The sequence below is a fragment of the Pelecanus crispus genome, chromosome 1, assembly GCF_030463565.1.
Source record: "Pelecanus crispus isolate bPelCri1 chromosome 1, bPelCri1.pri, whole genome shotgun sequence".
Lineage (NCBI taxonomy): Eukaryota > Metazoa > Chordata > Aves > Pelecaniformes > Pelecanidae > Pelecanus > Pelecanus crispus.
In genome coordinates, this window is record NC_134643.1 from 25,864,660 (window position 1) to 25,889,904 (window position 25,245).

At 38.7% G+C, this 25,245-nt stretch overlaps 1 protein-coding gene across 1 annotated transcript; it reads left to right on the forward strand.

Moving 5' to 3' along the window:
• The first annotated feature begins 578 nt into the window (after nt 1-578).
• SLC13A1 (solute carrier family 13 member 1) lies at nt 579-24,934 on the forward strand. Its single transcript, XM_075711085.1, has 15 exons — nt 579-677; nt 2,545-2,673; nt 3,395-3,531; nt 7,541-7,728; nt 8,333-8,390; nt 8,480-8,546; nt 9,065-9,228; nt 13,773-13,892; nt 15,125-15,223; nt 15,313-15,414; nt 21,694-21,797; nt 22,695-22,804; nt 23,459-23,620; nt 24,554-24,691; nt 24,791-24,934. The coding sequence occupies exons 1-15, from the start codon at nt 579-581 to the stop codon at nt 24,932-24,934; spliced, it is 1,821 nt and encodes a 606-aa protein (XP_075567200.1).
• The last annotated feature ends 311 nt before the right edge of the window (nt 24,935-25,245 follow it).

The following is a 25,245-nucleotide window of genomic DNA, read 5'->3' on the forward strand; positions in this document are numbered from 1 at the left end:
AATGCCACCCGTCCTCCTCCTTTCTCTAAGCTTTTATTGCTGAGCAGACGTCATGCGGTATGGAATATCCCTTTGGTCAGTTTGGGTCAGCTGTCCTGGCTATGTCCCCTCCGAAGATCTTGCCCACCCCCAGCCTACTGGTGAGAGGGGAATGTTGGAGAGACAGCCTTGATGCTGTGCAAGTACTGCTCAGCAGTAGCCAAAACATGTTGGGATGTTATCAACACCTTTCTAGCTACCAATACAAAGCACAGCTCTATGAGGGCTGCTATGGGGGAAATTAACTCCATCTCAGCCAGACCCAATACAACTTGTTATGAGGAAGAGCAGGGAGAGAAAGTCATGAGGCAGCTGACATCTAGCCTTGGTTTATGATGAACACTTATCTTATCAACCTACTGTTAATAAACTCACTAAAACAATAAAGAGAAAGATTTAATTTTAACTTGGTTTACTGGCCTTCTTTAGCAATGGCTAAAGGTGATAGCTTGGAAAAATATTAATCAGAGTCAGTTATTTAAAGTCAGATCTATTTTCTGGCAGTGTCTGCAGCAAAGTTCATCTACCAGCCATCAACCATGAAGATACTTAGCTACCTTCTGGTTTACCGAAGGTTCCTGCTCATTGTCCTCACCCCATTGCTTTTACTTCCACTTCCACTTATCATCAAAACCAAAGTAAGTGACCTGCTTTGAGAGGTAATTAATATGCACCTGTATGTCAAGCCTGAGATTTCCAGATCTTTTCAGAATCATAGAATCATAGAATGGTTTGGGTTGGAAGGGACCTTGAATGACTTAATTATGTTTGCATTGTGGATTTTCTTTTTTTTTTCTTTTTTTTCTTTTATTTTTTTTAATTTTTGGTCAACTCAGAGTATTTGCATAGAAATGTAGAGAAGACAAGAGCTTTAGTGTAAGACTCTGTGCTGGTTGCATGAAGTTCTGAATTATCTATTTGTTTTCTTATTCAGGAAATGTTTTTCTCATTTAACATCCTCTAGACTACCTTGAAAATCCTGTCCTTACTATTACATTTTGGCCACTTTTAAACAGTTCTATATGATTGACAATAGAGATGAATTGTCAGGAAGACAGCTGCAATTACCTTATTATTTGATGATGGATTTTGTTAAATTCATCATATATTGTGTTGTCCGATAGCAAATGACTAGAATCAATCATCTGAGAAATTCCCTCTGGTTCCTAAATAGAGCAAAGGTTATGGCAGGACACTTTAGTTTTATTTTACTTGAAATAAATTCTTCTGGCATTCAATAATTCTTGTGACAACTCCAGGCTGATGAAGCAGCTATCTAAAAATTTTATTAGTGATTCTATTTGGTATAGCTCTGATGTCAGCAGAATGAAATGGAATTCTCCTGTGATGTGTTATCACACATGCATTATATGTATCATACATAACAATACATGAAAGTCTATTTCAGAAGTCCTTGCATCACAGACAGATAGTGGTTACAGAGCAACATGCTTCACACTGTCTCACATCACAGTTTCAATATTTCAGTTTCCTCTCTGAGAGGAAATTCTTGAGAAATTCTTAATGCGGTAGGACTTAAGTGAGATGAACATTTGCCAGGTGATAAATGAATTGACGCTATCAAATTGTTTCATACCTAACACAAGCTTCCCCCCAAAAATAAATGCTAGCCATAGCTGACTGACTTGGATTTAACATTGCTGGTTTCCAGTCAGAGGTTCCCAGAGCCATTTCATTAAGCTATTCCTTTCCCAATACAAACCATCTCTGCTGCTGTTGAGTAGTTTCATGCCCTAACCAGTGGCATTAAAAGATCTAAACCATTTTCCTCAAGAGTAAATAAATAAACTACAAAAAAGAGGTTTCTAGCACTCTAGAAGAAGCTAGGCTTACTTGATCTCATTATATTTGGTTGGGGCTGCATTTTATGGGCAGCACTGAAGTAAATTCTACTGAAAAAAACTCCTGTTTTCCAGGAGTTTAAATAAAAGATGCTCACTAAAATTACAGGTCTTAAAAAAAACAAATATGTTTCTTGTCAGTCTTGCACAATGCTTTTTATATTAGATAATACCCTTGCCTTATTGATGCTGATGGCAAAATTTCATTGATTACAAGACAGACAAAATTTGACCTATTATTGACTGTGACTACTCCTAGAGGTTTAAAGGTTTGCTTGCAACTGCAGAATGTTTGTGATTTATGTTAATTCATGGTCTGAGAATGCTCCAGAATGACCTGCATTATTAATTGTGCTTGAAGAAAAAGGTAACTGACTTTTTTCCCACCTTTCATAAGTGGTAGAATTTAAGTAATTTTACTATCTTTAAAGAAAAGAATCTTTAAAGCTATTTTACAGACTATGTTTCACATCTTAGCAGGATCACCAACAGCAGAAAATAAGTACCCTAAATTCAGGTCCCTTGACTCATACTTGTTCCAGGTGGGGGGAATCTCTTTACTGACATAGCAGGACTTTTTGCAATTGTGATTTTTTTCCTGGATGATCCACTCATGTTTTTGTTGGTGTCTTTTGAATTCTAGGAAGCAGAATGTGCATACACATTGTTTGTAGTTGCCATCTTTTGGCTCACAGAAGCTTTGCCACTGGCTGTTTCAGCTTTGCTCCCTGCCTTTATGTTCCCATTGTTTGGTATAATGGAATCCAAGGAGGTAAGCCTTTTTTCCTCTCTATGATATTATGGATTTCAATGATAAAATCTCAAAAGAAAGAACCACATAATGTTGAAACCTGATGGGCTAATCCATGGATTTGCTAAGTGTCAATCACAGTAGGTCTGCCTCAAGACTTGCTTACATGCTTTGTCCTCAGGACTTGTTCATATTTCTTTGAAATTTTTTTTCTAGATTGTGATTCAATGCTTAGATGCTAGTCGATGGGAAAATGCTAGATAGATATAAAATACCCTTAATGTTACAGAAGAGAGATGACACACTAAAGACCCCATGTGCAATACGCTGAGTATATATCTTCACGTCAAAGAGAGGATACCACAGATGATCATACTCTAAGTCTATGTTTAAAGTTGTTCTTTTATCTGTCGGATAGATGACTAAATTAACAAAAACAACATTTCACTGATGACTTAGTTCATATGTGAGATGTGACTGATGATCTTAAGGTTGTTCATATCATAAGCCTTATTTTTCATTTTGTTTTAACACTATGCACTTTAGTGCAGTTACCCTTGCATCATTTTGTTAAATGAAATCAACAGTTTCAATTAAATTAACAGTCTAAATTTAAGCCCAAAACTTTTCTTGATATTTATTTCAACGTATAAACTTACTGATTTTTTTTCATTACACTGATAATAACAAATACTAATAGAAAGTCATCATTTAGTTAACATTTTTTTTTTTTAAATTTCAGGTGGCATCTGCTTATTTTAAAGACTTTCATCTGCTGTTGATTGGAGTCATTTGTTTGGCAACGTCAATAGAAAAATGGAATTTCCACAGAAGAGTGGCTTTAAGAATGGTGATGCTGGTGGGTGTCAACCCTGCATGGTATGTGCTAAACAATATCTTGAAGGACAATAATACTTGTGGAAAACTATGTATTCCAGAAATAATTCCCTACTGTTTTTTCTGTAGTAGAAATTCAGCCTTTCTTTTCTACTGAAACAAAGTAGATATTTGAAATTATATGATTGATTTGTAAGTGACAGTTTATGATTTTGCTGAAATCCTAATTGAAAGTTCCCTGCGGTGATTCTGTTCATAATAGGGATCCTTCTGAACAAAAAATCTGATGAATTTGTGAATAACTTAAGGGTCCTGTTTCTTAATGGTAGTAGTACATTACATACATGGTATCTACAACTGAAAATCTGTGCTATGCTTCTTATTAATTTGTATTGCAATACTGTTTGCAAAATTCTGGACAATTCCCCAAAATACAGGAAGAGTTCAAACACACAATGAAGAAAAAAAGTCATAAAATTAAAGATGTGGTGGGGAAGGAAAACCACATTAAGCACAATGTTTTTATTTATCTTTTTTTTTTTTTCTTTGTCTACCTGTGAAGAAAATATCAAAGGAATAGGAACTTCCCCAGCTGGATGAGGTGATGAGGGAAATGAAATCACACACTCTATTTACTCACTATCAGCATATATCTTATGAAGTGAAAACTTTTTTCTTTGCTTACTTTACAAGCTTGCAGAAAAGCTTTAGGCCCACAGATTCATCTGTCAGCACACCAGTAAGGCTGCAGATAAGATTTGTAGAGCAAGTCTGGTTTACCAGAATACATGATGCTTATGACTCCTTGTCAGGAAGCAGACAGTGACAGGAAGTAAAAAGTCAGAAAAATAGCAATGCCAGGTCTGAAAAATAAGATGCCTCTTAGGTGATCTAACTAATAATACCTCATGGAAATCGTGGATTATTTCTATTCTTCAGTGGTTTTTCTGTCCTAATTTTAAATATCACATGTATTTTGATTTTTCCTGCATCTTTTGATAGCCGGTAGCTTTATTCTTTGATGAAATGCTCCTTATATTCTTGTTGAACTGCCTCCCGTTATCTTTAGCTATATTCTTGAGGAATGCGGTTTTAGTTATTTCAACTTCTCTTTTTTGATCACTCCTAAATCCTTACCTTTTGGCTGAAATCTTGAAAGGGAGAACACAAATGGATGGTGTGCTGTGCTGAGCTGAACACGGCTGGGGAACTTGCTGTGGACACAGAAGCACTTAGCCAGCTGCTGAGGATACCTAGAGCAACTCCACAGACAGCTTTGTAACCCTGAGGAAGCAGTATCCCTCACATCTGTCTCAGCTCTATCACGTTTCCTGGTCATGACAAAAGGCTAGTAAGATTATGATAAGATGATCTGTGAAGGAGAGGATCCTCCCACCTCTCAGCATCTGCTGCTCGTTAGCTGTGCCCACTGCAAAGTTATGCAGGCTGTTCTCTGTGCATCGCCCCCCTCCTCTGTTAACAGGAGTCCCCAGACAGCCTATGCACATCGGAGCCTCATCCAGCCCGAGGCAGAGATATCATTGTAGGAGGTGTCTGCATTAGAGGACATGTGGGATGCAGCTGTGGAAATAGAGTAGCAGGAGTCTTCTGCATTCTGCATTCTGCATTCTTCTGGGGAAACTGGCTTGTATCAGAAATAGCGTCAACAGCAGGACTAAGGAAGTAATTATCCCTTTGTGCTCGGCACTGGTGAGGCCGCACCTGGAATACTGTGTCCAGTTTTGGGCCCCTCAATACAAGGAAGACATCAAGGTGCTGGAGCGTGTCCAGAGAAGGGCAACGAAGCTGGCGAAGGTCTAGAGAACAAGTCCTGTGAGGAGCAGCTGAGGGAACTGGGGTTGTTTAGCCAGGAGAAAAGGAGGCTGAGGGGAGACCTTATCACTCTCTACAATTACCTGAAAGGAGGTAGTAGTGAGGTGGGTGTTGGTCTCTTCTCCCAAGTAGCACGTGATAGGATGAGAGGAGATGGCCTCAAGCTGCACCAGGGGAGGTTTAGATTGGATATTAGGAAAAATTTTTTCACGGAGGGGGTTGTCAAGCATTGGTACAGGCTGCCCAGGGAAGTGATTGAGTCCCCATCCCTGAAGGTATTTAAAAGATGCGTAGATGTGGTGCTTAGGGACATGGTTTAGTGGTGGACTTGGCAGTGTTAGGTTAACAGTTGGACCTGATGATCTTAAGGGTCTTTTCCAACCTAAATGATTCTATGAGTCCCTAAAGGCTTCCCGTCATTTGAGCTATGCGGTCTGGTCTGCAGAGTAGCAGGGAAAGGTGGATACATCTATGCAACCTCCAAGGACTAGAATGAGTAATAAAATATTGATTGTGCATTAAATAGCAAAGAGTGACTTTATATTTGACTGTAAATGAAGTTATCATCCAAGGTTCCATGCAGAACATTTTTAACACCACCACAGGGAGAATAATGCAGAAAATCTGGGGCTGAACAGGTTAGGACATATTTTATTATTTTTTAAAAGTAATTTTAGAGTCACTCATTAGAGTACACCGCACTGTACTAAATGGTCACCTGACCGTCAGTCTGTCAATTGCTGTAAATTTATGATGAACAGGTTTGAAACACATTAGTGAATGTCTTAATTTGCTTTGGTTTTAAATCCTTTTGTAAGTTGTACTAAAATTCTATTTTTCTACAATATGAACATTCATATTCAGTGCGCTTAGCCTGACCAGTTTTTTTCTGCATAAAAATTTCTCCTGAAAACAGAATTCTTCCCCAACTTCCATATGAGGACTTAATCACAAACTGCATGAAGTTAATGGGTTTTACACTACTGATGACAATTTGTGTTGTATCAAGTCCACCACTTCTGGGACTGCAGATCATTTCATCAATATGCAATTAAAAGTGCACAGAGAACAGACAAGGTGCCCCTATTGAGGAAAAAATCAAGTTTGAAATGTTGTTGCTATTAGCTGAAATGAAAGGCTGTGAGAGGCATTTTGAATGGTATTTTTGTGTCATAAAATATAGCTTACATTATTTTTGTATAAAATCTTGTCTTCATGTGCTGAGTAATCCTTACGGTTTTGGGGAAGCTTTTGATCAAGACTAGTCAAAGAGCTTTACAAATTGTACAAACAACTTCTCAGAAAATGCTGCAACACCACAGCCCCTCCACTCACAGTTGTCCTCTCATTGTGGTGATGCATGGCAGATGTTTAATGACGCTGCCAACACCTTGGGACACAAAGTCAAGAGGACGACTCTCATTAAAACTCCAAGAGATGCATTAAAAATGACAATGTGACCTGTATTCTAAGTTTACTGTGCAACTTCACCAGATATGATATAGAGTATTTCTTTTTTTTTAGTGTAAAACTAGAGTGACTCAAGTCACTGATGCAATTCAGTGCATTGCATTACTGCAATCAGGAATTGCACAGATGCAATTCCTATTTGTAGTAAACTTAGCATAAGCTGTGCCAAGACCAGACTAAGACATTGTAATGACCTTCACTTTCCCATTTAATATCAAATATGATGTTTATTGAAGCACAAATAATCCCTACACCTGTCTTGGGGCTCTGATTAAGAACTAAGTTAAGTACCACTTCCTGAATTGTTAATATTTCTTCCTATAACACCTGGATTGGTATCTAGAGGACTTACAGCCTAAGTGATAAGTCCAGGATTTTGACCTAGCTTGTACAATATGAGATTAATATCATTAGGAGTATAGCCAACTTAATTTTCATTTGAACTTGTGACATACATGGTGCTTTTTCTTCCAAGATGATTCAAATACAGTGTCATCCTGTAAACAAATGTTATTTCTTCTGTTTCAGTTTATAATGCATTTGATCCTTTAACTCTAAAATATAGAAATTTCAATGTCTTTGATCAAGATTATTTTAATTCATAAACTTCCTCAGAGGTCAGTTAAGAGCTTTAAATTTTCAGTGTTTCCTACATTCAGGTTTTCTGTTGAAAAACTTCCCATTTATATTAAACAGAGTGATAGGAGGTGTTGCTGTAGCAGCCACAGACTCTTCTCTCCTGTTCCAGGCTTACGCTGGGTTTCATGGTTAGCTGCGCTTTCTTGTCAATGTGGCTCAGCAACACCTCTGCTGCTGCCATGGTGATGCCAATTGTAGAGGCTGTAGCTCAGCAGATCATCAGAGCTGAAGCAGAAGCTGATGCGCTGGAGATGTCTTGCTCTAATGGCTCCATCAACCCAGCACTGGAGCTGGACGGTAGGCATACAGTGCAGTTTTTGTCTTTGCCCACCCTCACTCTGCAAAGAGTAAACACCACATAAAATAAAGTTGAATGTCTAGGGAAGTACCAGCATCATTACATGCTTCATTGTGAGGCTTCTCTTGGATTATTGCATGTGAGGTCTCTCATGTTCACAAAGATTAATTAAAACTGAACAGGTGCAGAATATGGCAGTTATATGAGAGGAGGGTAGAAGAGAAGAGGCTGGCTTGTTCAGCCTAGTAAAATGTCTGAAAAGAAATATGACTACATGCTATAAATACACCGAGGGTTGAAAGTTAGCAAGAGAAAAGAGCTCTTTAAGCTCTAGGGTAATGTTGGGAGAACAAATGAATCTAAACTGGTTACCTACACACTTGGATTGTAAATTAGAAAGATTTCTCCTCATTAGAAGATTCAGACTCTGGGGAATAGGACTCATGACGGAGTAGGACACAACTCAGCTGTTTTTAAGATTGGCACTTGTAAATATATTCATGGGATGATGTGAAGTGATTGCATGGAATCAGACATGCTGATGGAGCCTTTCCAGTTTTGCTCCCTTAAATACTTATCTGTCTTTGCAACAACATCTTACAGAAAATATAGAAGAATGTGAAAGCAGTGACTGGAAAGAGAAAGAAAAACAAGTTAATGGGTAACAGTTATTCATTTACTAAATTCTGTTCTAAGAATTCATCTAAATAGAATATCTGTTTATTACAATACATACCTTTGTTTTTCCAGACATGACAATGATGTGGGTAGTACTGTGTGCACAATTGAAAAGGAAAATGAAAAAGAAAAGGAACAGGTACTTAAGGTGTCTTTTTATTATGCAGCTAATGTGTGTAACTTAGTTTTAACCTAAATCTCACTTCTGTGTAACACCTAACATGGCACAGCTAGCAATGAAGCTAGTTTCATACGAGTAAGATATATGTGTAGATACACACGTACATACAGTTTGCTTACGTAGTTATTTCATTAGTGGTTTTGTGCTCCCAGCCTATTTTACAGAAGTTAAACCAACAGCATCAGAGTACAAACTCTATATATCAGGTGTGTATATATAACAGCATATATAAAGGATGTTCTTGTGTAAAGACTGAGAAAGCTCAGGAAAAGGACTTCAGGATTTGACTCTCCCTCCTTTTCCTTTGCATAAATAATTGTAGTACCACTGTAACAGCAAACCAAAACACACCACGTACAGCTATATTGCCAGAAAGTTGTCTGGCTTTTCTGGGATATCCTTGAATCCTATTTTTCTGCTCAATTATGCACCCTTCTTATATATTAATTTGTTAATTGGTGTATATTCTTTCTAAGCAGAACCCACCACCTGCTGAAACAGGGAGAAAAAGCAGAGAGGACAAATACAGTGGGATTTTCAAAGTGATGTGCTTATGTGTTGCTTATTCTGCTACCATTGGAGGGCTGACCACAATCACAGGAACATCAACTAATCTGATTTTTGCGGAGCACTTCAATACGTAAGAGACTATATTAAATTATTTGTATTCTTCTTAATCCAGAATTTTAACTGTTCTTTCCTGAGGTATCACATGGCTCCCCTAAAATGCATTAGAGACCTTACCCTTTGATTTGATATTATTTGATTCTATTACTTTCTTTTTGTTATTTTTTGTTAAAGAGAGAAAATGAAATTGCATGGTTGTATTTGCCTTACACTGGGACAGGCTATAAGTGATCACTCAATACATGCAACAGGACGACCGTTCTTTGGTTAAGTAGTACTTTACCCTTTGAATAGCTGCATGGAAAATGACGGGCTTATCTGAGGAGGAAGACAGTACTTAGCATGAATATGACAAACACTATCTGGCCTTAGAGGACTGTCACTCATTTCTAAGTACAGCAGGAGATAAGTTCGGGTCTGCTTAGCAAAGAGCATCAGGAGACTTTAAGGAGGGTATGCTTTGTGCATTGGTGAAATGAGGAACTTAGGTCTGTTAATCAAAGAAAAAGCAAATCATTTCAAACCAGTCTGAAACTTTGCATTCAGTAGAACACTTTGTTTTGAGGTTATTAAAAACTTTATTTAATATTCCTTTTCTTTTCTAAATAGAACTGCTTTCAAAAGAAAATTGGCAGATTGCATTCCAAAGCTTTTGAAAAACCAGTAGTTCTTGCTGAACTTTTTTTTCTTCTGCAAACTACTCATTGCCAGAAATATTCCTACTCTAATTTTAAAAGACAACAAAATAAAGCAGTCCTTTTATTACTGTCTGCCCACTATTCTGTATTGCACATGGCAAAATGGTTAAAGACCAGTTATTGATAGATTTTCTTCCAACCTGTGTTCTGTGAATGGATGAAATTTGACTTTAGTGTGTTGCTAAAGAGAACTGAAGTGGTACAGTCTGTAAATCAGCCTGTACTAAGAGAACAGCAACAATGGATACAGTAATGAAATTATAAGAGTGCCTGTTACTGGGGCTAAAGACATACACAGGGCAGACTATGCATTTTAAGTCCTTCAGACTTAAACTTTTAGACATACAAGCATTTCTGGTTCAAGCAGGCTTCACACTCAGGAGCCTAGAAGAATCCAAGATTGATTACCAGGGGTAAGAACTGTTCTTGTTCACTTCCCTGAAGTTGTAGGAAACTTGGAGAAAAACTGGCTTCCAGCTGGTTTTTCAGTTTGTCTTAGCTGTTAACAATCTCCTCGAGAATGCATAAGCAGATTGTTGTTCTCTCCCTGGCTCTTCACCCTCTGCTAGGAGCATGGGCTGTACATGGAGAACTGCATGTGCAATCCAGTTGTATACCCCATCAAGATTTTGTTTAATCTTTACACAACCACTGAGCCTAATCCTTAACTTAAGCTCAGTCTACCACCTAACTGTGCAAATATTATCTTTAACTATCTTGCTCCCCTTCTCCTTAGAGGTCTTGTTTGTATTTATGCCCTCTGAAGTGGGAATTGACCTGTTAGCATGACTTGGAAACATTTGCAGTCTACCTTCATGTATCATAAGCATCTGAAGTAGATTAATCCAGCAAAAGAGCTGTAGATACACCATATTCCTGGGTTTCCCACTCAGTGACAAAACACTTAAAATGGCACTGCAAAATTCCATATTCCTCATATCTTCCCAATTTCAGTATTAAATAAGTTGGAATTAGTGTTTACTGTTCTCTACTTCCCTCCTTGTCATTTGTCACATGAAGAGGAAACCGGTATATCTGTGTTAGCACTAGAGCCTGTGTATTGCTGGGAATCCTCAGCCTGCTGTTGATTTAGGACATGCAATTATGCTGTGTTCCACAGGGCAGAAGCAAACAGTGGAAATGTTGGTGCGATGCTAAGCATCCCTGCCAGCGAGGCCAACTGCCATAAGGGCTCCTTTTCAAGACAGTATTGTTACTGATCCTCTCAGGGTCACTCTATTCATTCTTTAATTGTATGCAAAGGAAAAAGAAAGGAAAAAAAAGAAACTATTGGCTAACATACCAAGAAGTTGCGTAACCAGCTAGTAGGCTAAGCATCAGTCTTCTCACTACTGCCCATAAGATACCCAGAAGCCTTTACTGGCCAGGGAGGCATCAGTGAGGACGAGATGGGTTGGTCCTCACTGCTCCTTGGAACAGAACCTCAGTGAGGCTGGGTCCCTTTCTTCTGACTTCGTGTGTTTTTCCGTTAGTATTTTATCCCTTTCTGTATTGGTGTTTTTCTTCTTGAATCCTTCAGGCTGCTGCAGATCGCAGTGTCAGTTATCTCACACCTGCAGTTTTACCTGTCTAATCTTACATAGCTCTGCTGTAGAGACTTTCTCACAGCTCTTTCCCACACGAAGCAGTTTTTTCAGCACTGCAAGCCAAGGTTCACTGCTGGGCCCTATCAGAGCAGGGCTGTGGATCCTAGGAGCACAGGCAGCTGCACCCCAGGGCAAGGGGAAGGCTGTGGGGAGATTAGAGAGAAAGAGTTACCAGACAACACTGTGTCAGGGAGATAACCGAGTTCTCCCATGCTTGAGGAAGAGTAAATCCTACGATGAAACCCTTTGGTTCTCCAGTCAGGCTCACTGACAGGTTACTCAATTTTCTGAATTCTGCTCTGGTAACTAACTTTGACCTCCCACCATGAAGAATCAAACTTTGCCAACATTACATTATTTTTGACCTAATCAATTTTATAAAAGTCATAAAAAGGAATAATCTTATCTGGATTTGTTCTATGAACCATATTTGTTGTCATTTGTAGTGTTTGCCTGGGAAAAGTTTATTGTTATTGGCACTGAATCACTGTAAAATGAGGATTATTAAAATCAATCACACTTTTTCATTTTACAAAGGAAATAAGTCTAGAGAATAAATAGTTCAGCATGTCCTGTCCATCCTTGCCTCAGGCAAGACCTGTGGTAGATAATCCAACAATAGCAGATAATCCAACCAGCTCTATATAATAGATCACTTCTAAAATCATTTAAATTGATCATACAGTCTACCTGAGGAATATTTGCTCTGGAGATGAAGAATACCTAACTTTAATATTAAGATTACTAGAAATACATAGATATTCAGCCCTGCACAAACTTACTGTGAAACCTGACCACAATAAATTCACATTTTATAATGGAATTGACTTTTTAGTATAAAGTTTTAAAGAGCTTGTTTTGTTGTTCAGGAAGGAATTATCACACATAATTCAGTAAAGATCATAAACACTTTAGCAAGTGATGAAATGCTAAGTCATTGCTATGCTGATGTCAGTTTTTTCCTATCTTGGAATTCATACATTCAAAAATTGATGTGGCTAACCATGTAATAAGAGCTAAATAGCCACATAAGCAGTAAATTATATATAATAGCACAAAGCCTTTTCTTGTTCTGGTTTCACTGTCTCATCACTATGTACAGTTGCAATTTAGACCATCACCTCAAGAAGTGGGTAGGAGTTTTGGTTCAGTCCCTGCTGATTGCAGTCCCTTTAATTGCAATATATGTAAGCATCATAATAAATATAGATCAATCCTAAAATTTGCACAATACTTAAGAGAGCATTTATAATAAGCATTTACTGCCTCAAAGACCTATGTGACCATCAGAATTCCTTTTCTTCTAGCAACGCCTGAAATACAAAATATTGGCTAATAATTGGAAATGGTCATTACAGTCTCTGTCTGGACATTGTGATTTCCCTTCCATCTGATTTTTGTGTCAAGGAGGAAGGCTATTCAAGCAGACTAGAATTTTCTCACTGTTAGCATTAAAAGCTTTCTCAGTAGAGCTGAAGATGCTCAAAGGAAGAATAATTTCTGTTCATAAAGTAAATTGGAAAACAGGACTTGTTTACCTGGCCTTTTTGCCTATCTGGCATCTATCTCATTCAACAGTAAACTCATTTCTTTCAGAAAACCAAAGCCTATTTCTCCTTTTCTTAAATGCACATGGCAGGGAGAGCTCTGGTTGAATGGCTCACATCTGTAAACAGTAGTTTGAGACAGCCTCAAAGAGACAGGGTGACATGAGAGGCAATTCACCTAATAAATGAACATTCCTGCCTTTCCTGGAAATTAGTAATAATAATTTTGGGTTTAATCAGTTTTGAATCCCTTATGCAACCTTAAGCAATACAAGTCTCAATGTTGTCTCTGCTGTTGCCTTCTAAGTCCATTGGAGCTTGTTCATTTGAATATATTTTCTTGTGCTAAAGTCTCCTCTCAAAGAACTGCTTTTCTTCAAGTTCTGTTTCTTCGTAGTCCTAATGGTCCTTAACGCTGTGAGTGGCCCTTCCTTGCCCTTTGAAATTAGGTCAGATGCCTAGATCAGTGCCAGATCCCCAGACGTGTTGCTGATCCAGTGCTCAAGTAACTGGCACAGCTAGTTCTTGTAGTGGTCATGATCAGGAACAGGACTGGAGGGTGAGGGAAGAGGACACCGGAGGCCACCTTATGCTGAAGTCAGCTGCCAGCCAGAAGCACTCTCTTGCAGCAAGGCTTTCTGATACTTCTCACAAATCTTCATTCCTTTGCAAAGCTCAACTGAACTGTTTTTTACTTTCATCCAGACGTTACCCAGCTTGCCAGTGCATCAATTTTGGATCCTGGTTTATCCTTTCCATCCCCATCACAGTTATTATTCTGTTGCTCTCCTGGGTCTGGCTCCAGTGGCTTTTCCTTGGGTTTGAGTAAGTAAATGTTGTAATCAATAAAACTAAATGCTGATTATATTAGAGATACTTTGTACGAGGAGTAAATATTGCACCTAAGTTTTACAGGCTTAATATAAGATAATGCAGCAATAAGTTAATGCAGCAATAAGATAATGCAGTAACAGTGATTTTGCACCCTTGATTAGTATGGCTGAGTCTCTTGATGGGACAAAAATTTTCCAAAATAAGGATCCTTGACTACACAGCCCAAAGTGAAAAGTCCATATCACAAATGATGAAACCCATTCCTTCAGAATATGCAGACATTAAAGAGTGCAGGTGTGCAAGACAGAAGAATACTGAAATTCTATACATTTTTGGTCTAAGACTGGAACGTTTATAGTCAGGATGTTACCTTTCTCTGGAGTCAGGGATTGGCTTGAATACTTGAGCAATATCCATGTTATAAACTGGATGACTATACCGGTAAATGTGAAGTAAAAAACTTCCACTTTTCCAAAATTTATATGTGGTGGTATGGTGGGGTTTCTTTCCCCTCAGAGCTTGTGCTTTTAAGGTTTTGGAGAGGACAATACTTCTTTTGGGCTGATTCTTTTAAGCCTTGTTCTCCATGAGTTCACTAACATCTGCAGAGATAACAACAAGGACCCCTGTCTTCCACAATTACAGGCCTATGTATGCCGCAAGAGATGAAGAGTGAGACTGTCTACTCTAAAGCAGACTTAAAAACATCCCATGCTTACCACTCCCTATACGAACATTTATTGTTTCATTTTTTTGATTGTTTTGATAGTGTTCTTTTTAACACTGTGTAAGGGTCTTATCCAAGAATGAAAATCTAGCTCATACCAAATAGTCTGCTCATCAGTATGCAGGCTACTTATGAGATACAAACTTTTTCATTACAAAACAAAGTGAAGCAAAGTCATAGATGACTTTCATTAAATAGCCAGGTTATGTATTTCATTGTTTCAATTAGTTCCCATGATTAAAGTTTCATCCTTCCTAGGCAAATGAGCTAGTCAATAACAGGATGCATTTTGTTGCTGCCTCTGTCAATCTCCCATTGGGCTTTGTCAATTAATTCCAAAATGCTCAGTTTGGTGTGTGGTAATTCAATGGGCGATACTGCATTGTAGAGTGAAAATTTTACTTTTGTAAAGTGCTACTGGTAACTGGAAAGGTTGGACTTTTTTTCCTGTATACACTGTTAATTCATTGTTGAATATTGCTGATTTACATTCCAGTTTTAAAAACATGTTCAAGTGTGGCAAGAAGAAAACAGCTAGAGAAGAGGCCTCAGCACAGGTGATTCAGGAGGAGTACAAGAAGCTTGGACCAATAAGGTATGTCAAACTATAAATCTGCAATCAAGAGCAAGTAAATCCAAGTGCAAATTCAGGAAAATGTATAACCCATTTTATTTCTGCTATAGCTACCCAGAAATTGTTACACTTGTCCTATTCATTCTAATGACCCTGCTGTGGTTCACCAGAGAGCCTGGCTTCATCCCAGGATGGTCTTCACTTTTCCCAAAGTAAGTAATCTTTTTAATACACCAACAAGAACTGTACTGTGTCTTAACTACATACCTTCTTTTCTTCTCAATTAAAAAATATATATATACATCTTCAGTGCTTCCAAAATATTCCAGACTGAAGTTGTTGAAAACCTTTGTACTGTATACAGAATAGGTAAACTCCAGCAATTTCATAGATGTATGTGTGCAATATCTTAAATGTGCTAAACCCACTACAGGATAAAATGAAGTGCCTCCTAAGACAGATTATGCCTAGTTTTTAGACTTGATCCAGTGAGGGAGAACGCATTATGATTGATGTTACAGTATCCTACTTCCTTATCAAATCTACAATTTCAAGAAAAAATCTTTGGTTAGAATTTTTTGATCTACTGCCCTTAGTGACAGCCAGGCTTGTATGCATACAGGCCAACATCCCCTGCTTTGATATCTCTAATTAATGAGATAAATTACTACCTGTTCATACATAACTCTTTCAGCATCACAGTTCAACTAACCACCAAAAAGCCAGGAACTATTGAGGAACAATTACATTTTTTGCATGCAGCTTTATCTTCAGTCCCTTCCCCAGGATCACCTAGACTTTTTTCCCCAAGAAATCAGTCGCTCTTGCAAGAACTTTTAATACTGTGATATCTCTTGTTCTCTTGCTGTAACTACTGGAATTCAGTTCTATTCTGTGGTAAAGGTCTGAGTTTTGTTCTGGAGTACTGGGAAGTAGTTGCAGGATTGGGATGAGCAGGACTTTGTGTTGTTTAGGCCCTTCTGGATTTAACATTTGTCACTGCATGGGTCAAAGGCCAGTGCTGGACTTGGATGGTAATTTTTCCATTTTGTTTTCCTGTGTGTCTGTCATAAATGACATGTGAACATGCATCCATCATGCCTCCTCTCTTTAAATATACTCCCACCATTCATACACACACCCCGACACACCCCCACACACCAGTGCTCTGCCAGAAAGACTGGTAGGGGATATTACAGGAAATAATTGTAGCCCTTTGAAGATTTAAAGTACAAAGCAAAATTGTTCTGTGTAAAAAATAGCATTTGAAAGTGCAATAAAAAATAAGATTGTTTTAAAGTTATTTTTTCATTATCCAAAAAATTGCAAAAGAACATTTTTTCCCCTTATAACAACAGCAGAGCTGATGATCATTGTCTCATATGAAACACTGTGTTCTTGAAGGAGTTTGGGAGTGTTGACCTAATCAAAGCAATCAGCCAGCTAAGCAATCAGGCTGGCTTTGTTTCTCTTTCTGCTTCATATTAGCATTCAGTGCTCATCGAGCACCATTTAACAAGATACATCTGATACTGAAAAACAGATATTGTAAACAACCTTTCAAATTTGAGACTTATGGCTCAAATGGATTATTTCAGTCCAGAGATCCCCATTTTCCTATTTGAAATTATCTGTTTACTGTTGTCTGAGGATTTTGTTCACTGGCAGGGAAAAGCAGAATAGTCTTATAATAAGTGTGGTTACAGGTTCTGCAGGGGATGTTACTTTGTGGATGCCCTCTAATGTTTTCCTTGGAAGGGAATGCAAGCACGTGTCACGTCACATTAGGCTGAATCATGCTATAATTTGGGTGAGGTAACCTGAAGAGAAACAAAGCTTGTGTTACTTCCTAACAAAACCTTTAAGGGGAAATTTCTAGATAGCTTTAATTTATCACGCAATTGCATTATTTGGCATAAACCCAAGCAATTGGGTTTTTGCTTTTCTGAGCAACAGAAAACTTCTCAGCCAAGATACATGAGTGGGGCAAGGAGCCAGCACAGGTACAGCTGGAAGTAGTAGTGAGCCCTCTTCTTTAAAGAAAACAAAGCAGCAAACAGGAAACAGAACTCAAACCCCAAGAACTGTGGTTCTGTCAGTGGTTACATTGCACTCATCACCGTGATGTCCAAGAGGCTTCTAGCAGTCCATGAACTGCGGCTTACATCTCTTGTGCATGTGTTCCCTAATGCCTCTGTGTACAAAATTGTTCAGTGTTTTGGATTTAAGTATACTGATAGGCATGTGCACAACTTCCTTAACTATATGTTACAAAGAACAACTGTAAGGAAGTATATTAGAAACCTGATTTCTTATCAGAAACCTGATAGTACTTATTTTGCACAGGACCTTATCCCACAGTCTCAAGCCAGCCTCAGGGAAGTTCTGTCATCTGCACAGATGAGCTTTGTCCTTAGGAAAAGCTGCAATGTCAGAGCTGTAAGTAACCTTGAGACCATCCATGGCCAGTGAGTGGGTCCTATTAGCTATTAGTCCTATTAGAATCATATTCACACCACTCCCAGGGTCTTAAGCCAGACAGGACTGTCAGTTCATTTATTCTAACATGCTGAAGATCAAAAGATCTACATTATTCTGTGTTAAGCTCAGTATAGATTTATTTTATTAGAACATGAATTCCCAGAAAGCAACCAGGCTTGGTTTCAGGGTGGTAAAGCACAGGTTCCTCAGATTTTGGAATTTACCTTGATAGTCTGTCTTGGTGGATAATCATCTCTGTTGCCAAACTAAACAAGAGAAACTCACGCCTCGTTTTCTGTCTGAATATAGCTTCCAGCCATCTGGTTTTGTCTTTCCCTGCTGGATTAAAAATTTTTCTGTGATAGGTGCTCTAAGGATATACGTATCTGGTTTAATTATATCACATTATAAGCTTTATTTTGACAAACTAAATGGAATGTTCAAAGTTTTGCTTCAAGAAACAAATTCCCATCACTCTCACCACCCATGTTCATGTTCTCAGCCCCTTGTGTGCAACCTCACAAGCTACTGAACACCCCTTTAAAATAAAAATACTGATTTTTTTTTTTTAAATCCCAGCAGAAATATTGGTATTTAGTGATGATACCTCCCCATTTTTTAAGGGCTACTTTTTGAAATGTTAGCCAATTTTTAACCCACATTTGTGCTGTATCAGTATTGAGTAGAGCTAATTTTTAAGCAGCATGATCAGATGCCTTCCAAATATACATTACCTTTACCAGTTAATTTTTCTTAAGAAAATTTTGTAAATCTATTAAAGACTAATCCTTTACTGTCCTGCCCTGAGCCCCTGTTACCTCTCTCTGGAGGCAGACAACAGGATGTTTTAATAAATATTGTGTAACCCTACAGAGAGCCGCACAGGGTAAAAATGCCTGTTTCCTCCCCATCTGTTGACAGTACAGGAACACACATCATTTCTGCTACAAGAGTTTCCTTCCATGTCCTGGCCTGATTCCAGGCTGTAGGGTATTAACTTCAATTAGAGGAGTTTCAAGTTGGCCTTTGGCCAGGACTTTATGAACCTCATAAACAACAGAAAGTTCAACATTCGGCTGCAGCTGATTACAGCTGGTGTATGCAAAGTGGGCTTTCCTCATGCTTCCTCAGATTATTGCCTGAGTGTATTCTTTCTTGTTTTCTGCATGGTTCATTCCTTTCCTTACTGCCAATACAAGGCCACTATGTACTTTTGCCCACAGCTCTAATCTCTGCAATGATCTCAGCTGGAGTCATTGTGAGATCTCCTAAATCAACAGCTTTTTTGCTCCCTTATAGGACAATCAGAGTTGCAGTGTTACAAGCAGGTAGATGTTGTATATGCAATTGTATTACAGCTTGGATAAACGGGCTTTGAAAAATGTTTATCTCAAAATTTGACAATGATTGAAAAGATTCTGTTCGGAATGGTGCTATGTCTGTCTTCATAATAGTATGACTAACGGTAGGATGTTGTGTGTGTCCCAAGCAGGTTTTCTGAGAATTGTGTTTTGCATCAGGAATACTAAGTTTTTGTGAGCAAAAAATAGCACCACCCTAGTTCAACAAGGGGAAGTGCAAAGTCCTGTCCTTGGGGAGGAACAGCCCCAGGCACGAGTACACACTGGGGACCACCCAACTGGAACGCAGCTTGGTGGAAAAGGAGCCAGGGGTCCTGGTGGACACCAAGTTGAACATGAGCCAGCAATGTGCCCTTGCCGCAAAGGAGGCAAATGGTATCCTGGGCTGTGTTAGGAGGAGCGTTGCCGGCAGGTCAAGGGAGGTGATCCTTCCCCTCTGCTCGTCACTGGTGAGGCCACACCTAGAGTGCTGCGTCCAGTTCTGGGCTCCCCAGTACAAGACATGGATATACTGGAGAGAGTCCAACAAAGGGCCACAAGGATGATTAAGGGTCTGGAGCATCTCTCCTATGTGGAAAGGCTGAGAAAGCTGGGACTGTTTAGTCTGGAGAAGGGAAGGCTGGAGGAGCATCTTGTCAATGTTTAAAAATACCTGGGAGGGTGCAAAGAGGACAGAGCCAGGCTCTACTCAGTGGTGCGCAATGACAGTACAAGAGACAATGGGCACAAACTGAACACAGAGTGTTCCTCCTGAGCATCAGGAAACACTTTTTACCTATGAGGGTGACTGAGCACCGGCACAGGTTTCCCAGAGAGGCTGTGGAGTCTCCATCCATGGAGATATACAAAAGCCATCTGGACATGATCCTGGGCAATTAGGTCTGGGTGACTCTGCTTGAGCAGGGGAGGTTGGACAAGGTGACCTCCAGAGGTCCCTTCCCACCTCAACCATTCTGTGAAGCAGCAGCTGCCTAGAAGAAAATGGCAGCATGAATTGTTTCTGTATCTAAATCTTGCCTTCTTCAAAACTCCTAGCGAGTCTTAAAAGAGTGCAGGATAAGATTCTAGAGGAAGAGATTTTCTGCTCTTTAGACCCAGTGCGTCTGGTCCTAGGCTAAAGGTGATATATAGGCAGAACCCTCTGCCTTGAGAGACCATAAAAAATAACAACATGTTTTTTAAAAGTGTTTTCTGTGCTAACAGATAATAGGAAGCAGGAGACAGAATATATTAGAGAACCACTTCAACTTCTATGGCAGCTTCATTTTGTGACAGTGTTAGCTAAAACTATGCTGGTTGTGGTGTCAGTGTGCTATGCATATTAAGGTTTTTTTAATCTCACCTAACACTGTTGTTAAAGCAAAGGGATCTACCAGATTATGCAATTGTAACATATAACTGGGAGATGATTTTACCCTCTCAGTGAAAAGACCTGGTTTAGTATAAAACCTTAAGCTGCTGGGAAGATCTGCTAGGAAGTTATGCTTGGACCTACTGTAGCTGCATATGCAGAAAAGCATATGGTATGAGGCTGAGAGGACAAATATATTGGTATAGTGGTTCAGAAAATTTACAGAAAATCTTACAGAAAATATAATAAAATAAAATAACAAAGCTTAAGAAAGTGTTGGTTTTAACTTTCTTCAGCAAAATTCTTATTCATTTGAATGACCGTCTTGACTGAAATAAGACAGACTGGGATATGTCACCACCTAACAGTGTGTAGCAGAATCAGATGGATGTGTTAAAATGGCCTTAGATCTCAGCTTTGCACTTAGCTGATCATGGGGCTACTCTGTAGAAGTGAGTAGAATATTGGATCAGTTTAAGAAACACTAGTGCAAGCAGTTCTCAGGCACTGGAAATGACCAAACTAAACATGGCCTTTGTAGTAACAGCCTTAGGAGGATGATAATAAAGCTCTGCTGCCTTCTCTTAGCTACAAAAGCATCATCCTTTGTGAGCATGCACAGTACTCTTAAGGCCTGTTGGACTGAATCTATTACAGAGCATAATAAAGTTACTAAATTTATCATTGAACTGTGAAAATTAGTTGTTTAAGCATCAGCTGTTCCCAAACATTCCCCTCCCCCAGCTTATTTCTGTGTGACAAAATAACACATGCTTACTCAAGATGGTTAGTTATGAATTTAGAGGGCTTGCATCTAATATTTCTACAGATGTGGTGAATTGACCTTGATTGACTGCCAGATACCCACCCAGCTGCTCTCTCACTCCCCCTCCCTTACAGGACAGGGTGAGAAAATAAGGTCAACAACCTCATGGGTTGAGATAAAGACACAGAGATCCCTTACTAGTTACCATCACAGGCAAAACAGACTTGATTTGGGGAAAATTAATTTTTAATTTAATTGCCAATTGAAAATAAAGTTGGATGGCAAGAAACAAAGACAAAAACTAAAACACCTTTCCCCTACCCCCTTTCTTTCCAGGCTCAACTTCACTCCTTCATTCCTGACTCCTCTACTTCTTCCCACTGCACCAAGCAGTGCAGGGAGTGGGAAATGGGGGGTTGTGGTCAGTCCATAACAGCTCCTTTCTGCCACTCCATCCTCCTCCTCACTCTTTTCCCCTGCTCCTCCTGACTATTTATATTTATGTGGTTTTTTCTTTTTAACTTCTCCTTAGGTATAAAGGCTATGCTACAGATTCAACAACTGCCTTAGTGATAGGCCTCCTGTTCTTTATTATTCCAGCAAAAACATTTTCTAGGACTTCAAATGGACAAAACAGTTGAGTATATTTTGATGTGGATTTTACTACTATAAGGTATCTAAGATGCAATGATAAATGTAACTTATTGCACTTGTTAGAGGAATGTTGTTAAATACTAATGTTACAATCTTAATACAGGATAATATCTTACTGGGATATAAAGCATTCCTGGCCTGGAAGTCAGTACCAACAATTAAGCAATGTGAGCAGCAGGAGCCAGTGCTGTGCAGGAAAATGCTACCTGCAGCCAACGGTCACCAATGGAAACCACCTTTCCATTGACTACAATGGGCTTTGAATGGGACTGCACAGGGCAGGGTTGGGTTTATTTTTTGAAAATGTTACTGCTTATTTAAGGTACTCTATAAAATTCAGCATGGTAAATGAGTCCATTCTCATTTAATTTTTCCCCTTCAGAATGGAATTTACCCTGATTATAGTATACCTTTGGCTTGTCCTCTTTATGCATTCAGTTCTGCTGCTGAAATCAATGAGACCTGGGGGTTCACAGAGAATGCAAGATCAGAACGTAAATGAGTCTAAGTGAAACAGCATTTGCACAGCAATCTGTCTTAATAGTGCAGTTTTATTGAATAAATTAAACTCATTGATATCCCATAGCTATCTTTTACATGGCGAAGGAGGGGAGAGGAGACAATGCTCTGCTGGTGGAAACTGTTGTAGCTCTATTGTCTTCAGGCTGTGACAGTTTTTACCAGCTAAGGATCTGTTCCAGGAAGTGCAAGTTGTTCACGTCAAAGATTTTCTTCATGTTATAATGATGAGATTTTGCCTTTGAATATTCCCCAAGTACTTCCTCAGAGAGATTATTTCAAGATGTTTTTCAATATGTTTTTAAATGTTGGTGGGGTTTTGGTTTGTTTGTTTTTTTTTTTTAATTTTTTTTTCTCTAGCTGTTTTTGGTTACACTCCACTGATTACTTGGAAGGAATTTCAGTCATGCATGCCTTGGGAAATAGCTATTCTTGTTGGTGGCGGGTTTGCACTGGCAGACGGCTGTGAGGTAATGCAATTTATAGAAGATACTGAACAATTAGCATGACCCACATCAGGAGCAATTCAGAAATACAGTGAATTCACAGTTATTCTCTTGGTTTAGCAAGTTATTCTGTAGCAATATTGAACACAATAAATGTGATGAATATTCAAGACGTTCAGAAAGCAGGGTTACAAAAAAAGTTTACTTTGTCTTCAAAAACTATGCACAATGATGACTACTGTTTGTAATTTAATTTAAACCTGATGCTGGTAGGAGTTGTACAGACACACTGTTTCCAAAGCCTTGGGGTTAACGCCCCATGTCAGTGAGGGACCTCCCATGTGGAGCCCTGCTGGCTACGCCAGAAAATCAAGCAGGTTTGGGCCCAAACTCTGGTTATGAAGCCTGATATATGCATATTACAATTTTCTGATTATGACTCCTCTAAACATCTCAGAGGTGCAAATATAAATAAATGGAATATAGTTTGCATGGGTCCCTATAGGACACCACTGAATTAGAAAAATATGCTTAAAAACATGTTGTGAAAATATGGAAAATATTTCAGATTTTTTCTCTTTTGCACAAATACTTCACAATTAGCAGATGAGCTACACCGTTAAATTTTCTTTTCAGTGATTTGTAAAACATAATCATGTTGTCATGTTCCTTATGCAGGTTTCAAATCTTTCTAAGTGGGTAGCAAGTAAATTGACTCCTCTAGGATCATTACCCTTGTGGCTGGTTATCCTGATATCATGCCTTATAGTTACTTCAGTAACAGAAGTGGCCAGCAATCCAGCTACCATTACAATATTTTTGCCTATACTATCTCCTTTGGTGAGTATAACACAGGTTGTTTTTAATCAGAATCTGCTCTATCATCCATGTAATAATACAACTGCTCAAAGAAGTAGTTTTTAAAAGTCTCCATAAAATACTTAATGCATTTTTATGCTGTGCTGTGTTGTGCATTGGACACTTGGTTGTTTTGGGGCTTTCTTACAAGATATGCTGAAAATTCAGTAAAATCAGGTCAAAGTTCAACACTCAAAAATCAATGCTGTTTATTCTTATTTGCTAATAGTCGAAGCATTTAAAAAGGACAGCTCTCTTAGCGTTTCTTCAGGACTGCTTCTTCAGCGAAAATGGTTAACACTGCAACTTTCAAGCTATCACCAAAGACAACAGAGGGCTAATAGATCTGTTTTATATGTGATTCTCATTTCTCCTCTCTTAGCTCAGTTGTGTCCTTTCTTCTCATCATCTTTACCAAAACACCCAGTACTTCCTTCTTCAAAATTACTGATCACCTTCTAGCCTGTAAATGTTCCTCTTGGCCAGCCTAGACACATGTTAATGCCCTTTCCCCCTCTTACAAAGAAACCTCAGTCCTCATTTCATTGTATCCCTCCTATGTATTATATACAAATTCAACTTTATCATCTTTCTTGCAGTGTTTTGCTTTTAGTGCTTGTGCAGTGCCCACACTCTTAGCAATAGGTTTATTTTATGGACTCAACTACAATTAGAAAACACCAGGCGTGAATTTAAAGTTCAGTAGCTATTCTGTATTAGAATCACCTTTTCTCCTCTGAAGCATTCCCAGATGTAATCTTAAAAATGAGTTATCAGAAATGGTTATTTCTCACTTTTTAAACCGGCAGTTCTGTTCACAGTTCACTTGTGTTAATATAATCAGTTTGTATTTATGTATTTCATTTGGCAAATATGTCCCCTGACAGCTGTTCTCTCTCTCTTATTTTGCAATAGGCTGAAGCCATTCGTGTGAACCCACTTTTCATTTTGATACCTGCTACCTTGTGTACTTCCTTTGCATTCCTGCTTCCTGTAGCAAACCCAGCCAATGCCATTGTATTTTCATATGGTCATTTAACTGTTATGGACATGGTAAGTTTTAAGCAAAACTCCCTGAAGGGGATTTTTAGCATTTTAAAAACTCTTCAGTGCCTTGATGTGAGTTTCTGCTTTCTTTTTCCTCTCCTTTAGGTGAAAGCTGGTTTGGGTATTAACATCATCGGAGTTGCTGTAGTTATGCTTGCGATTATGACATGGATAGTGCCTATATTTGATCTCTACACTTACCCAAGTTGGGCACCAAACATTTCTTCTACAAATAGCACTGGGCTGTAGAAAAAAATAATCCTGGGGATTGGTTTGGATTGGTTTTGTTTCTTTGCTTTTCCACTGACATGTGGTGAGTCACTTTTTGTTGCACAACAATAGGGATCCACATTACTATAAATGCCATATTTCACAGTCCCAGAAACTGATGGTCCAGTCTGGGAGTCTAATCAGAAAGAGTGCTAGACTTCCTAAATATCATAAAGTTAGATCAAGTTTCTAATCTAGTTCAGCCAGTCTGAATTTTTATATCTTCGTGTTATGAAGGAAAAAATAAATATGCATAGCCATTATCACTGGCAGTTTGCCCCCATTCTCAG